At 46.9% G+C, this 16,554-nt stretch overlaps 1 protein-coding gene across 1 annotated transcript in view; it reads left to right on the top strand.

Annotated features, from left to right (window-relative positions):
• Positions 1 to 16,554, top strand: part of adamtsl5 (ADAMTS like 5) — a 43,513-nt gene that overhangs the window by 17,119 nt on the left and 9,840 nt on the right. Inside the window, exons 6-11 of the mRNA XM_080216093.1 lie at positions 5,134 to 5,261; positions 7,866 to 7,989; positions 8,665 to 8,748; positions 9,238 to 9,401; positions 11,168 to 11,360; positions 13,225 to 13,317. Coding sequence (XP_080072219.1) covers positions 5,134 to 5,261; positions 7,866 to 7,989; positions 8,665 to 8,748; positions 9,238 to 9,401; positions 11,168 to 11,360; positions 13,225 to 13,317 — 786 coding nt within the window. The remainder of the gene's footprint in view (positions 1 to 5,133; positions 5,262 to 7,865; positions 7,990 to 8,664; positions 8,749 to 9,237; positions 9,402 to 11,167; positions 11,361 to 13,224; positions 13,318 to 16,554) is intronic.

Genomic DNA, 16,554 nt, shown 5'->3' with positions numbered 1-16,554 from the left:
GTTCCACACTGGGGATCTCCACTTCACGGTGGCACAGTGGTTAGCACTGCTGCCTCACAGCTTGGGTTACTGTCTGTGCGGAGACTGCGCGTTCTCCCCGTGCCTGCGTGGGTTTCCTCCGGGTGCTCCGGTTTCCTCCCGCAGTCTGAAAGACATGCTGGTTTGATGCATTGGCTATGCTAAATCCTCCCTCAGTGTAACCGAACAGGAGTATGGCAACTAGGGGAATTTCACAGTAACTTCATTGCAGTGTTAATGTAAGCCTACATGTGACACTAATAAACTCTCCTGACTGCCAGTCTCCTACCCAGGACTAGCCCGCAGCATCCAGGGATCTGTGGGTTGTGTGCTTGGACCTGTAGAGGCGCAGAAATGTAGTGAAGGGCATCTGTCAAACTCCGCTGGGATCTGGGAACACTGAGTACTGCCAAAGCAAAACAGGAAGAAAATCTCATGGCCCTCTTGCCTAAGTCAAGTATTATCAACTCTGAAGAACAGATATGTGGACTCAAAAGACTAACTCTGTTTCTTTCTCCACAGAAAGGTGGGCTGTCCCATATCAAACAGGCTGAATGGCCACCCCCAGCTCCAGGACCCAGCAATGCAATCCCCACCCACCCAGGAGGCAAAACAAGCTTGGGGCTCTGGCAACAGCCACAGGAGGAGCTGTTCAACCCCTCCAGCTTCACTCACCCACGTGGATAATTTGCGAGCCAAACCTCATCCACCCACCCACCTTGCCTCCATGTCCACACCCTCGGGCAGCAAAACCTATCCCCACCTCAGACTGAAAATGATTCAGTTATCTGCTGTTTTATATGGGAGAGAGTTTCCCAGTCAGCCAGCCCCCTGTGTGGGACTAGAGTTGAAAATACTTGGGCAGCACGGTGGCACAGTGGTTAGCACTGCTGCCTCACAGCAACGGGGACCCGGGTTCGATTCCCGGCTTGGGTTACTGATTGTGTGGAGTTTGCACATTCTCCCCGTGTCTGCATGGGTTTTGTCTGGATGCTCTAGTTTCCTCCCATAGTCCAAAGATGTGCGGGTTAGGTTGAGTGGCCATGCTAAATTGACCCTAGCATCGGGGGGATTGCAAGTTAGGTGAATTGCCATGCTAAATTTTCCAACGGTGTACCCGAACAGGTGCTGGAGTGTGGCAACTAGGGCATTTTCATGGCACCTTCGTTGCAGTGTAAATGTTGGCTAACTGTGACTAATAAATAAACTTTAATTTTTTTTACTTTTTATCAGCAGGGTAAATGAGGGTTACAGGAATAGGGCCTGGGATTGTGGTTGGTACAGACTCGATGGGCTGAATGGCCTCCTTCTGCACTGTAGGGATTGTATGATTCTAGAATATTCAGCAGTTGTACCCTTTCTGAAGATTGGGCAGGGGCACAATGCAGAAACTAAACCAATGTTTTAACCAGAATCCTCCTGTTTCTTCGCCTGAAAGTTACATACGCTCTGGAATTTGTCAGAACGAAAAACAGTTTGCGAGTGTTCTGATTGGTGAAGAAGTTTTACAGGGTGAAATCGGGTGAGCACAGAGTGTAGCAAACAAACCTCACTCTCCACCTCTTCAGCCTTTCAAATTCAAGAGGCTTTTGGGGCATCTTTGATGTGGAGATGCCGGCGTTGGACTGGGATCGGCACAGTAAGAATCTCACAACACAAACTGAAAATCCATGAGCTTTCGGAGCGCTGCCCCTTCATCGGATGAGCGGAGCAGTGTTCTGAAAGCTCGTGATACCAAATAAACCTGTTGGATTTTAAGCTGGTGTTGTGATTATGGGGATCTTTAATCAGCTGCCTTCTGTTTTCTTTCAATTTACTACAATAGCTGTACAATGGAACTGTTAACATCAAAACACTGAGGGGTTCACAGGAAAAGCTTGTTCGGATGGGGCTGTGCAACAGGAACAAGTTTTGACCACTTTGTTTCCGGGGTTCTGACTCCTGGATTAAGATGATGCGCCCACTGTTTATGGGGGATTAAGCATCAGTTTCCATTACAATCGCTTTCTTTGCGGTTAGGGCAACCTTCCAGTTCCATGTGCAGAATTTGTCTGATCACCGAGTGCATGTTCCGTGACTCACTGACTCCCTCCCAAGATCAGGCAGCTCTGGAGATCTATTCAAGCACCCATGTCCATTCCTGGCATTTGTTTCGCTCAATTTAACATTGAGATGTTTTTAAGCATGTTTGCAAAAGTTTAATTTAGCCTGGCATTGATGTGCTGAGAACAGTCAGGTCATAAAACCAGTAGGCCATTCGGCCTGTCGAGTCTGCTCTCCCACTCAGTGAGCTCAGGATGATCTGATGTGATAATGCTCAACTCCACTTTCCCACCTTATCTCCATAACCTTTGATTCCCTTACTGATTACGAATCTCTCTATCTCAGCCTTGAACATACTTATCAACCCGGTCTCTACAGCCCTCTGCGATAAAGAATTCCACACATTCACTCCTATCTGAGAGAAGAAATTTCTCATACCATTTGCCCCATCGCCATCCTGTAACCTTTGCACACACTATATCTTTGGTTACTGTGACTCTCTCCCACAATCTATTTCTAGTTTTTCCCTCTATTTCTCTCTCTCTGATTCATCATTTCATTTTCTTTTGTTTTCTGTCTCTGAATTTTTTTGGTAACTCATGTATCTCTCAGTTGGTTTGCTTGGCCTGTACCCAGACGACGCCTGTACCCACTGCTGCTACATGTTTTTGCTGCCGCCTGTACCCGTGCGACGCCTGTCCTTGCTGTCACCTGTACCTGCATGACCTGTCCTTGCTGCTGTTTGTACCCGCGCAATGCCTGTCCTTGCTGCTGCCTGTACCTGCGCGACGCCTGTCCTTGCTGCTGCCTGTACCTGCGCGACGCCTGTCCTTGCTGCTGCCTGTACCTGCGCGACGCCTGTCCTTGCTGCTGCCTGTACCTGCGCAATGCCTGTCCTTGCTGCTGTCTGTACCTGTGCGACACCTGTTCTCGCTGCCACCTGTAACCATGTGATGCCAATCCTTGCTGCTGCCTGTACCTGCATGACACCTGTCCTTTTGTCAATAGAAAAACATTCGCTTTGATCAAACTTGCACTCAAAGGAAGGATATCAAACTCCTCCAACACTCAGTATTGTCTGTGTGAAGCTGCTATTTTAGTTAAGGTGATGATTGCAGACTGTTTAGGGCTAAGCTGTCCATTCTGATCTATGATGGGGAGATGCCAGCATTGGACTGGTGTGGGCACAGTAAGAAGTCTCACAACACCAGGTTAAAGTCCAACAGCTTTACTTGGTAACACGAGCTTTCGGAGGTGAGACTCACCTGATGAAGGGGCAGTGCTCTGAAAGCTCGCATTACCAAATAAACCTATTGGACTTTAACCTGGTGTTGTGAGACTTTTTACTAGTCTGACCTAAGAATAGGTTATGAGCTAACGTCTTTATCTTTACCTTACAATAACCCCCTCAAACCGAGAGATCCTCCCCGTTTCCTCATTCATCTCCCGCTAGCAATTTCCCTATCGGAGACCTGAGCAGATAATCCAGGCTGGCATTCCAGTGCCGTACCGAGGGAGTGCTGCACTCTCACTTTTGTACCAAGTGTTAAACTGATGCCTCATCCTCTCCTATCAGGTGGATGTAAAACAGCGATGGGTAATCGGGGCTAGTAAATGAGTGAGCTGCAGGAATGGCCCTCCATTTCGGTGGGACACAAGATTGAAATTGGGCTTGTTCACTAACTGCGACCCCATGAATAACATTAAATGCGTTTAATACACGCTGAATATTTCATAACGAGTTCTAAAGTTTGTTTATTAGTGTCATAAGTAGTTTGACATTAACACTGCAATGAAAATTCCCCAGTTGCCACAGTTTGGTGCCTGTTCAGGTACACTGAGGGAGGATTTATCAATGCCAATGCACCCTAACCTGCACGTCTTTCAGACTGTGGGAGGAAACCACAGCACCCAGAGGAAACCCACGCAGACATGGGGAGAATGTGCAAACTCCACACAGTGACCCAAGCTGGGAATCAAACCCGGGTCCCTGGCGCTGTGAGGCAGCAGTGCTAACCGCTGTGCTGAGTTATAGATAATGCTTAATGATTTATAAATAGAACTGTCATCAACTGCAAATGTTAAAACCAAAGCAAATATTGATGCTTTGGACATGGAGCACGGCTCTCACAGTCAGTGCTGTGAGTGATCAGCGCACACCTCACTTCACTCGTTCTTGTTTTACGTGTGAATCCCTTCAGTCAGACCCACAGGGTAATGTGTCCACGGGCGGAAATCAGTGGAACATGCCAATCCCGTGGATGGGCCGCATGTGACCCTGAGTTGCAGGTTGCCCACTGCTGCTGTAAAAGATCTGATGGGCACTCTTTTGAAGAGAAGGGGAGTTATTATACCCATTGTCCAAGTAAATATCTATCCTTCAAACAACATCAGTGGAATTAGAACACGTTACCTATAGCACTGTTCGTGGGAGCTTGCTGTGTGTTAATTGATTGCCACATCTCCCATACATTCCAACAGTGACTTCCAAATAAAATCTCATTTCATTGACTGTAAGGGGGGCAGCACAGTGGGTTAGCACTACTGCCTCACAGTGCCAGGGACCCAGTTCGATTCCCAGCTTGGGTCACTGGCTGTGTAGAGTCTGCACGTTCTCCCCGTGTCTGCGTGGGTTTCCTCCCACAGTCCGAAAGATGTGTTAAATTCTCCCTCAGTGTGCCCAAACAGGCGCCAGAGTGTGGCGACTAGGGGATTTTCATAGTAACTTCATTTCAGTGTTAATGTAAGCCTTACTTGTGACTAATAAATAAACTTTAAAAACTTGAAAGCATTTCGAAATATTCATGAGGTTCTGAAAAGAAGAATGGGAATTGCTCTGCAGAGAGCCAGCATTGACCTGATGGGCCAAGTGGTCTCCTTTCTGTAAGCCAAAGATTCAGTGACCTATGAAATGTGTTGTAGAAATGTAAGTTTTTTAAATGTTAAGAGATTGTGAAAATCACTATGCTGAGACAGTTTGATTTATACTGGAACTGTGTTGTGATGACTGAATCAAAATGGATGAAGGCCATTCAGCCCATTGTCTGACTGATATCCACTTTGTGTTTCTAGCCTTCAGCCCATGTGAGCTCAATTGTTTAGCCAAAGGGAAGAACTTTTACTACAATTTTGGTCGGGTGTTAGACGGGACTAAATGTGAGGCTGGTTCCGATGGTGTCTGCATCAATGGACAGTGTTTGGTAAGTGAAACCGGGGATTAGAGGATCTGAGAGGAGATATTTAAGAGGCAGTAACGTCTCCATAGAGACTGAAGCACAATTTTCACTAGTGACGGGTGGCACAGTGGTTAGCACTGCTGCCTCACAGCGCCAGGGACTGGATTCGATTCCCAGCTTGGGTCACTGTCTGTGCGGAGTTTGCACGTTCTCCCTCTGTCTGCATGGGCTTCCTCCGGGTGCTCCGGTTTCCTCCCACAGTCCAAACATAGAGTCATAGAGATTTACAGCATGGAAACAGGCCCTTCAGCCCAACTTGTCCATGCCACTTTTTTTTAAAACCCCTAAGCTAATCCCAATTGCCCGCATTTGGCCCATATCCCTCTATACCCATCTTACCCATGTAACTATCTAAATGTTTTTTAAAGGATGAAATTGTACCCGCCTCTTCTACTACCTAGGTGGATTGGCCTTGCTAAATTACCCCTTAGTGTCGGGGGGACTAGCTAGGGTAAATGTCTGGGTTATGGGGATAGCGCCTGGGCGGGATTGTGGTCGGTGCAGACTCAATGGGCTGAATGGCCTCCTCCTGCACTGTAGGGATTCAATGATCTATGAACCGCAAAACAGCTTTAACCAGGAGCATTCATGTTAGTGAAAAGTCGCATCTTTGTATCAGCGAGTGAGCTCTGACTCTGGGTTTTCTGACAACTCCGCACCAGAAAGATTTACTCCAGAGGGAAGCGATACCTGCTGGTATTATCATTGGACTGTTAGTCCAAAAACTCAGCTAATGTTCTGGGGACCTGGGGTTGAATCCAAGAAGAAATCTCTAGAATTAAGAATCTACTAATAACCATGAAACTGTTGTCGATTGTTGGAAAAACCCATCTGGGTCACTAATGTCCCTTTAGGGAAGGAAATCTGCCGTCCTTTCCCAGTCTGGCCCACATGTGACTCTAGAGCCACAGCAATGTGGTTGACTCTCAACTGCCCTCCAAGGGTTACTAGGAATGGGCAATAAATGCTGGCCAGCCAGCAATGCCCATGTCCCACAAATGAATCAAAAGAAGTTTAAGCACAATATCCAAGCTGATATTGCGGTGCAGTCCCGAGGGAGGTGCTGTCTTTTGGAGGAGTCACTGTGGTACAGAAGGAGGTCATTTGACTCATTGCAAAATCCAGGCCTCAGTTGCTTTCTCGATCCCATTCCAAAGAAGAATGGGAGAGTTATCCCCAGTGTCCTGGCCAATATTCCCTCAGTCAACATCCCAAACACAGGTTATCTGGTCTTTATCAGATGGTTATTTGTGGGGTCTTGCTATGTGCAAATTGGCTGATGCGATTCCTACATTACAACAAGTGACTACACTTCTATAAGTCCTCCACTGGCCCAGACATCCTCAAAGCACAATTGAACAAATTCTTTATTTTCTTAAATTCTGGGAGCTGTTCCACATCTTTAATCTGTGTTCTATTTTAATCTAATAACAGAATCATTCCAGGACAATATTACCACAGAAAAGCAGTTTGTACAGAAGGTCAGAGGTGGGGGGGGTTAAGGGAGCAGCTCATAATCCCTGGGCTGCCCCTTCATGAGAAAGCTGCAGCTTTGAAAGGGAAACCTTATGATCCAGACAGAACAGAGGGTGAGGCTCACAGTCACAATCCACTGGGTTGGTGAATCTTGCTGGCCTCCTGTCTCCGAGGGAAAGGACTTTATAAAACAAATGTATTCCCGACATCAGTGGGAAGTGGACATCACTGGGCAAGGCCAGCAGTTGTTGCCAGTCCCTAATTACCTTTATAAGTGGTCATTCCAGAGGGGCAATTAAGAGTTACATGTAGCCCAGGTAAGGATGGCAGATTTCTATAGTGAAGCAGATGGATTTTTACAATAATGGTTACTGTTACTGGGACTAAATTTTTAGTTTCAGATTTCACCAGTTCCTGGATAGGATTTGAAACCGTGAGCCCCTCTCCTGGACAGCTCCAATTTATTTCCCCTGCCCACCACCACCCCCCTATTAATGCAGCCTCTCATCCCCAGTGATCACTCCATACTGCGCCCTCACCTAAAAGAGGCCATACTGCACCCTCTCCAAGGCCCATTAATCCTTCCTGAGGAGCAGTGCCTAAAATGCAGGCCAGTTACTGCAGGGGCTGTAATCGGGGTGGCGGTGGGGGGTGGGGGGGGGGGCGGTGGGGGGAGCGTGGGGTGTGTGTGTGTGTGTGTGCTGTAATCAGTGGGGGTGCTGTAATCAGGGCCATAACCAAGGCTGTGGCTCTGACCAGGACCCTGACTAGGAATGTAACCAGGGATGTAATCAAGGCTGTAACCAAGGCTGTGGCTGTAATCAGGGTTGTAACTAGGAATGTAATCAGGGCCCCTGTAGCTGGTTGGGGAATATTCCCTGCTCTCTCTCTGTATCAGAGACCGGTTTCCTCGGTTAATCTGTTCCAGTCCAGGGCCCAGGCTGTAGCTGTCAGTGATACTGCACCGTTCAGCATGGTGTGTCAGTGCTGATCCCTCCTGAACTCCCCACTCTCCCCGTGTATCCACTTTAATAATGTTTGGCGTTTCAGCATCAGTCTGTGTGTCACTGTCTACCACCTTCTCTCCCTCAGGCAGTCGGTTGTGGTCACATCCTGGGCTCTGAGGAGAAGGAGGATATGTGCGGTGTCTGTGGCGGCCAGAACAACACGTGTCAGCAATATCGGAGTGTTTTCATCACTCCCCATCTCACTCCTGGTGATTGTTTGATACTCCCCTGGTGAATGACCAGGAACAACTCCTGTGTGCTTGTGAGTGTGTGTGAATGTGTGTATGTGTGCATGAGTGTGAGTATGCATGCATGTGCGTGTGTGTGTTCTTCTCCCTGTGTGTGTGTATGTATGTGTGTGTGAGTATGTCTTAGACAGAGCTCTCATCCTTGCCCTGCTGAAGCCCTGAAGTAGGCACTTAATAACCACATAAAGGCCTTTCCTTCTCAGCTTGAGTTTTTAGGCTGGTGGATCGGGGTTTGATCTTGGCTGGGAAGTAGAGGTAGGGTGAGAGCCCTCTGCCTCCACCAGAAGTCCTCTCCTGACTGGGTCTCCTTAGGACCCAGAGACCACCAGACCTCCCCCGCACTCCCCTTCCCCAGCTCACCACCAACACCCCAATCACCCTCTTTGTGACCCCCCCCACCCAAGTCTATCTCTCATTTTGGCAGCTCTCCAAGGCGGTACTTTCTCCCAGTGTCTGGTGGAGATTCTGCCAATCATCACTCAACCCTGCTAAATCCAGTGGGAATGTGGGCAGCGTGTCGCGGCCATCCTGAGTAGTCAGGCCTGAGTGTCAGTGTGTGTATCTGTGTGTGTGGGACTCTCTGAGTGTATAAGGGCCGATTCACCTCTCCCTGAATTTCTCACTTCATTCCTTCAGGTTCACTGGAATATAATGAGGTCACCATGATTCCAGCTGGTGCCACTCATATTAAAGTGACTGATAACAGCAGCAACTATCTGGGTGAGTAATGAATTATCTCCAAACTTTAATATTTAAAAACCTCGACAGACACCTGATCCAGTTTGGAATTGAGGTCAACATTGAGGAGACCCTGTCTCCAATGTTCTATTCCGGGAGGGTGAAATGATGCACTTTCGTTAGAAACACAAGAGGATTTATTAATAAGAAGCACAGCAGCTGCACGACTGCACCAAGTCTCCCACCTGTGTCTCTGCCTGAGAGATCCCCACCCCTGGGGTGATTACCCACTCTGACTCTAAATTGGTCCCCCAAGCCAGGTGACCCTTACTCTACTGGGTTGCTCTTAAGGGGCAATCTCCACAGAGGACAGTATGGATTAAGTCACACAGAACTAGGAGCAGGAGTAGGACATTTGGCCCCTCGAGGCCCTTATCTGTTGTCTCTCTCTCTCTCTCTGTTTCGCCGGTACTCCGGTAGAGCAAGTTTTGTATTTGTGATTCAGTCTTTGACCTGTTGAATTCCCATTAGCTTTACAGAGCAAAAACTATCACTACATCATCAACGGGAACTGGGCCATTAACTGGCCAGGGACGTACGCTGCAGCCGGGACCAAGGTTCACTACAGGCGGTCAGCCAATCATGGAGAGAGTCTGGAGGCAATTGGACCCACTAAAGAGGACCTGCACTTGATGGTAAAATCAATCATTGCAATGAAGCAGAACTCCTCACCCACTGCATGGAAATGGAGACTCCTCACTATCTCCAACTTAATCTCTGTGAAGACTTTGGACTTGTGGGTTTCCTCACCTCACACTATCTGATGAATATTAAAAGCTGAGTTTGGAGTCCATGTTCTCCCGAGCATTCTCCTCACTAACATTTAGATATTTCGTTCTGAGCTAACCCTGCCTCAGGAATCAAATTATCTTGCTGCAGATGTGTTCAATTGAGCGAAGCAGCAGATCTAAAACGATTGGAGAGGTAGTGAAGGAACAGTGCCAAGGTTCCAGCCATTCTTTTGAAATATTTCTTCTGATGTGCTTCAGATAAAACTCTCTCTGATCTGTCCTGAACAGATGTAATTGGCAAAGTTCCACAGAAGATGGTTTTGTGCAGAAGGAGCGTGACACCCGCTCTCTCAAACAGACCCTCCATGTGCACTGTCCAAATCGGAATTAGTGGATCAGAATTATACAGAAGAGAAAGAGGCCATTCCACCCATATTACCTGTGCCAGCTCTCCATAGGACCATAGAAAATAGGGGCAGGAGTAGACCATTCGGCCCCTCAAGCCTGCTCCGCAGTTCAATAAGATCATAGCTGGTCTGAAACCAAAAGAGAAAATGCTGGAAAATCTCAGCAGGTCTGGCAGCATCTGTAAGGAGAGAAAAGAGCTGATGTTTCGAGTCCAGATGACCCTTTGTCAAAGCTTACAGATGCTGCCAGACTTGCTGAGATTTTCCAGCATTTTCTCTTTTGGTTTCGGATTCCAACATCTGCTGTAATCTGCTTTTATTCATGGCTGGTCTGTTTGTGCTTAGAGTTCTACATTCTCATCTACCCCTGATAATCTTGCTTTTGAAAGGTTTATCCAATTAACCCCCTGAAGCCCTGCTCTTTCTACATTATCCTACAAATGTTTTACCTTTATGATATATTTCTCCAATTCTCTGTTGAAAGTTCTTGTTGAATCTGCTTCCACTGCCCTTTCAGGCAGCGCTTTCCAGATCACAATTTGCCGCATAGAAAAAGAGCTCACCAGCTCCTCATTCGGATTTTTTGTCAATCTGTTACTACCAGACACTCCAGCGCAGTACTGTCGGTTTTTTAATTTATTCATGGGACATTTTGGACAGTATTGTGGGTCGGGGATCACATGTAGACCAGATCAGGTAAGGACAGCAGATTTCCTCCCCTGAAGGATATGAGTGAACCAGTTGGGTTTTTCCGACAATGGTCATCAGTAGCTTCTTAATTCCAGATATTTTTTATTGAATTCAAATTCCACCATCTGCCTTGGTGGGATTTGAACCCGGGTCCCCAGAACATTCTGGATTAAAACCACCTGTCACCTCCCCCAGGTGTTACACCTGTGCGTCTGGTTACTGAACCCCTGCCAGAGAGTCCAGTGCTGTACTAGTGTTACACTTCCTCCTGGTGAGAATTTAAACTGAAACTCTGTCTACGTTCTCCAGTAGATGTAGAAGATTTCAACAAAGAGCAGGGGAATTCTCCCGAATATCCAGGCTGATATTTATCTCTCAGTCAATTTGATAATAAACAGATTGTCTGATTATTATCACAGTGCTCACTGTGGAATCTTGCTGTGCATGAATTGGTTGCTGAGTTTCCTATATTAGTCAGTAGGTTTCCAAAATGATGCCATTGCCCGTGAAGCATTTTGGGACATTTGGAGGTTGTTTGCAGTGTAATTGAAATGGGAGCCTTTCTTTTCACAGGTCCTATCTATGGAGCAAGACTCTGGGATTGATTATGAATACTGGCTTCCCAACGATCGATACCGACTGTACCATGGAGATCGGAGTGCTGTGCAAGGAGCCTATCACACTGTGATTGAGATGTCTCACTCACTCACACGCACACGGGGAACAGAGGCCACCACTGTCCCGGTGACAAGTACAACCACCTCAGGTTAGTTCCTACACCACTGGGATGGCCAGCGTCAGTCAATGATATTCCTGGAGGATTCCTGACACCAATGACTGCCCTGCCCCATAACACCATTGGTCATAAAATCATAGAAACCCTACAATGCAGAAGGAGGCCATTTGGCCCATTGAGTCTGTATCAACCACAAACCCACCCAGGCCCTATCCCCATAACTCCATATATTTACCCTTCTAATCCCTTTTACTTGCGCATCCTGGGACACTAAGGGGCAATTTAACATGGCCAATCAACCTAACCCGCACATCTTTTGACTGTGGGAGGAAACCCACGCAGACACAGAGAGAGAATGTGCAGACTCCACACAGACAGTGACCCAAGTCAGGTATTGAAACAGGTCCCTGACGCTGTGAAGCAGCAGTGCTAACACGTCCATTCTTACACAGCACAGACACACACACACATACACACACACACCATTGGTCATTCAACATGGTGGTGATGGCCTAATGGGATTATTGCTAGATCATTAATCCAGAAACTCAGCTAATGTTCTGGGGACCCGGGTTCGAATCCCACCATGGCAGATGGTGGAATTTGAATTCAATAAAAAAAAACCTGGAATTACGAATCTACCGATGAGCATGAAACTATTGTCAATTGTTGAAAAAATCCATCTGGTTCATTAATGTCCCTTTATGGAAGGAAATCAGCCATCCTTACCTTGGTCTACCTAATGTGACAATGTGGAGACATCGGTGTTGGACTGGGGTAAAAACAGAAAGAAGTCTCACAACACCAGCTTAAAGTTCAACAGGTTTATTTGTAGCAAACTTGTGGCATTTGCTAGAAGTAAACCTGTTGGACTTTAAGCAGTGTTGTGAGATTTCTTTCTACATGTGACTCCAGAGCCACAGCAATGTGGTTGACTCTCAACTGCCCCCTCAAGGGCAACTAGGGATGGGCAGTAAATGCTGGCCAGCCAGCGACGCTAATGTTCCAGGAATGAATAAAAAAATGTCCATCATTATGTAGCCACACACACAAACAGAAAATGCTGGGAAATCTCAGCAGGTCTGACAGCAGCTGTGGAGAGAGAATAGAACCAACATTTCGAGTCTTGATGATCTTTCATCAACTAGTGGCCACACTCCGGCGCCTGTTCAGGTACACTGAGGGAGAATTTAATATGGCCAAGGCACCTAACCAGACTGTGGGAGGAAACCGGAAGAAACCCACACAGACATGGGGAGAACGTGCAGACTCTGCACAGACAGTGATTGAACCCAGGTCCCTGGCGCAGTGAAGCATCAGTGCTAACTACTGTGCCACCCAGTAAATAGAGGACACAGCAAAATAAGTGGGCCGAGAGAGTGAATTGATAAAGAGCAAATGAAACTCAATCTTGTGAAGCATGAGGTGAGGAATTTTATTGGGGGGAGGGGGTGGGATTAAGAGAGCTGCTTATTCCATAGAAGGTGGAAAATTGTCCAAGACAGAGGAGCAAAATAATCAGCAAGAATTACAAATCATTGCAAGCAGTGAAACAAGTTGCTAAGGCCATAAAGATGCAACCAGTGCACTGGGGGTTCATTACTGTAGGAATAAAAATAAAAATAGGGGAGTTCTCCCTTGTGCCCTTGTCAATATTGACCCCCTAACCCATATCACTGAAATCAGGTTATGTGTCATTAATGGATTGCTATTTGTGGGATCTTGCTGTGCACAGATTGGCTGCTGCGTTCCCTACGCTACAACAACGACTACAAATTAAACGTGCTCATTGATTGTAAAACAGTGTGGTACAGTCCTGAGGTCATGAAAGGGGGCTATAGAAATGCACGTGCCACCCACACTTTCTTACATGCTGTTATTTTTATATTCTCAGTAAGAAGGCCCCCTGCACACCCTCGCTACAGCACAGCTTCACGGAGACAAGACTGGGCGCAGAGAAACCGTCTGCCATCACCGTCTAGACCAGGTTCGTGCAGCTCCCAGCCTGATACTTGGACACTGAACTTAACTTGTGTAATTGTCAAATGAACTGAAACATAGGTCAGTGTGAGACTGTGTTTTCTGTGAGGACGACAAGAAGGGCTCCTAATTCATGGGAAAAGAATCTGAGTAAATGAGAGTGGCAGCTCCCTCTCCACTGTGAATCTGAGTGTGTGTGAATATCTGAGGAGATACAGATTCACAAATTATTAAAAGTCCAAAGATGTGCGGGTTAGCTCTGCTAAGTTAACCCTCGCATCAGCGAAGATTGGCAGGGTAAATACATGGGGATAGGGCCTGGGTGGGATTGTGGTTGGTGCAGACTCGATGGGCCTAATGGCCTCCTTCTGCACTGTAGGGATTCTGTGATTCTATAAGTAACCACACTGTTTACCAAACCCATGAGATGTGAATAAAGCATTTGGGCTAATTACTCAAATAGAAATGAAAAGCAGCGAGGTTATATTTAGCATAAGCACACAGGCAGATACATGCACACACACCTATGTACCACACATACACATGCACACGCACACACTCACAGTCTGTCTGGAATGAACTGCCAGAGGCAGTAGTAGAAGTGGGTACAATTTTGTCTTTTAAAAAGCATTGTGACAGTTACATGGGTAAGATGGGTACAGAGGGATATGGGCCAAATGCAGGAAATTGAGACTAGCTTAGGGTTTTTAAAACACAAAGGACAGCATGGACAAGTTGGTCTGAAGGGCCTGTTTCCATGCTGTAAACCTCTATACTGTATGACCTGTGTGCACAGTCTCTCTCATATATATATAAACACACATACGCACATATACACACAGACATGTTTGCACAATTCACATGTGCGCACATACACACAGGTGTGCACACAGACACAAATGCACACGCACACTATAATGCAGGCGTGAACGTGTCGCGAACACTGAAGGGAGTTGTCAGTAACAGGAGGAAAGAGTCTGCCTTGTGTCCCAGTAATGATGGTGAGGTACGGGAGAGGGAGCTGTTTTGGTGACACACACTGTACTCGCTGACACACAAACTCTGGATTCAGAGTTCTGTCCGTTTCACTGCTGGATCCCCCCGGAATTTAATCCTTTAAAATCTGCCTCCACAGCTCCTAAACTCTCACAGCAGTGACCTTTTTATACAAAAGCTGCACGAGGGGATATGGTACACAAGGCATGGGAAGCTGGTTAAAGAGGATTAAATACGTCAGCTCCACTTAAAGTTAATAAATGTAAATCAGCATCGGCCTGTTGTGAAGGACAGACTGCCTGCTTACCTCCCAACACATCTCTGCATTTCTGTAGCACCTTTTGTGAACCCTGGTTGTCTCAAATTGCTTCACATCCAGTGAAATGGTGTAGCTGCTTTGGCTGCTGGCTGTCCAACGTGACTAGTTTGTGCACAGCAAGATGCCAATGCGGTTGGAGTGATACCAAAAGAGAAAATGCTGGAAAATCTCAGCAGGTCTGGCAGTATCTGTAAGGAGAGAAAGGAGCTGATGTTTTGAGTCCTGATGACCCTTTGTCAAAGTTATAAGGCATAGAAAGTGGGAGATATTTATACTGCAGGGTAAGGAAGGGTCATTGCCACTAAAACAAGGGGAAAGGCTGCTAATGGCAGTCCGTAGAGAGAATAGAAGGTTGAAAGGCAGATATTGACCAGGTAGACACTGATCAGGTAAATATTGACCGTGGTATTATTGCTAGACTATTAATCCAGAAACTCAGCTAATGTTCTGGGGACCCGGGTTTGAATCCCGCCACGGCAGATGGTGGAATTTGAATTCATTAAAAAATATCTGGAATTAAGAATCAACTGATGACCATTGTTGATTGTCGGAAAAACCCATCTGGGTCACTAATGTCCCTTTTAGGGAAGGAAATCTGCCGTCCTTACCCAGTCTGGCCTACATGTGACTCCAGAGCCACAGCAATGTGGTTGACTCTCAACTGCCCTCCAGGGGCAACTAGGGATGGGCAATAAGTGCTGCCCAGCCAGCGACACCCATGTCTCACAAATGAATTCTTAAAAAGTCACCAGGGAGAACACTCTGAGCTTCATTGACTAGTGGCTTGGGATATTGGACAACCACCTGGGGGGAAAACAGAGGACCTCAATTTAATGTCACTCCTCAAAGAGTGCTTCACTTAACACCTCCTCTGCCCTTACTCGATCACCTAGAGTATGGTAGCTCACCATACTGTATATAACTTACACTTAGCCCTAGTCCGAGAGGGCGGGGTGGGGAAGCTGTGGTTTTGCCAAGTCTTCTTATGTTGAAAGCTTCAAGATTAAGATGCAATACCTCAACCACGGGTAATTTGATTTAATGTATTATTGTCACATGTATTAACATACAGTGAAAAGCTATACAGACAACGCATTCCATTCAGAGAGAAGGAAAGGAGAGAGTGCAGAATGTAGTGTTACAGTTATGGCTAGGGTGTAGAGAAAGGTCAACTTAATGCGAGGTAGGTCCATTCAAAAGCCTTGACAGCAGCAGGGAAGAAGCTGTTCTTGAGTCAGTTGGTACGTGACCTCAGACTTTTGTATCTTTTTCCCGACAGAAGAAGGTGGAAGAGAGAATGTCCGGGGTGTGTGGGGTCCTTAATTATGCTGGCTGCTTTGCTGAGGCAATGGGAAGTGTTGGATGGGAGGTTGGTTTTGCATGATGGATTGGGCTACATTCACGACCTTTTGTAGTTCCTTGCGGTCTTGGGCAGAGCAGGAGCCCAGACCAAGCTGTGATACAACCAGAAAGAATGCTTTCTATGGTGCATCTGTAACAGTTGGTGAGAGTCAAAGAACAAGAACAAAGAACAACACAGCATGGGAAACAGGCCCTTCGGCCCAACGAGCCCACGCCGCCGTCCCATTGTCTCAGTGACCTATTCATGATTTTAGTCTACGCCTAATGTGCGAGGATCAGGGAGGTCCAATATAGGGACAATTTGTTACCCAATCAATCAGCCTAAAAGCGCATCTTTGGGATGTGGGAGGAAACCGGAGTACCCGGAGGAAACCCACGCAACCACGGGGAGAACGCGCAAACTCCCACAGACACAGGCCCAAATCCATGTGTCCGCACAGCAACAGAGATAGTCTCTGAGCTGTCATGTTGCCCTCGAGATGGTCCAGTTTAAGCACACTAACGACATGAAGCAATAGGCAACTCCCGAAGCAACGTCCAAGAGCAGCCCACTACAACTTGCCGCAT

The sequence above is a fragment of the Carcharhinus amblyrhynchos genome, chromosome 32 (genome assembly GCF_965287045.1).
Source record: "Carcharhinus amblyrhynchos chromosome 32, sCarAmb.v2.hapA, whole genome shotgun sequence".
NCBI classification, from domain to species: domain Eukaryota; kingdom Metazoa; phylum Chordata; class Chondrichthyes; order Carcharhiniformes; family Carcharhinidae; genus Carcharhinus; species Carcharhinus amblyrhynchos.
Note: the sequence above shows the minus strand (reverse complement) of the source record. Positions and strands in the feature narration are given on the sequence as shown.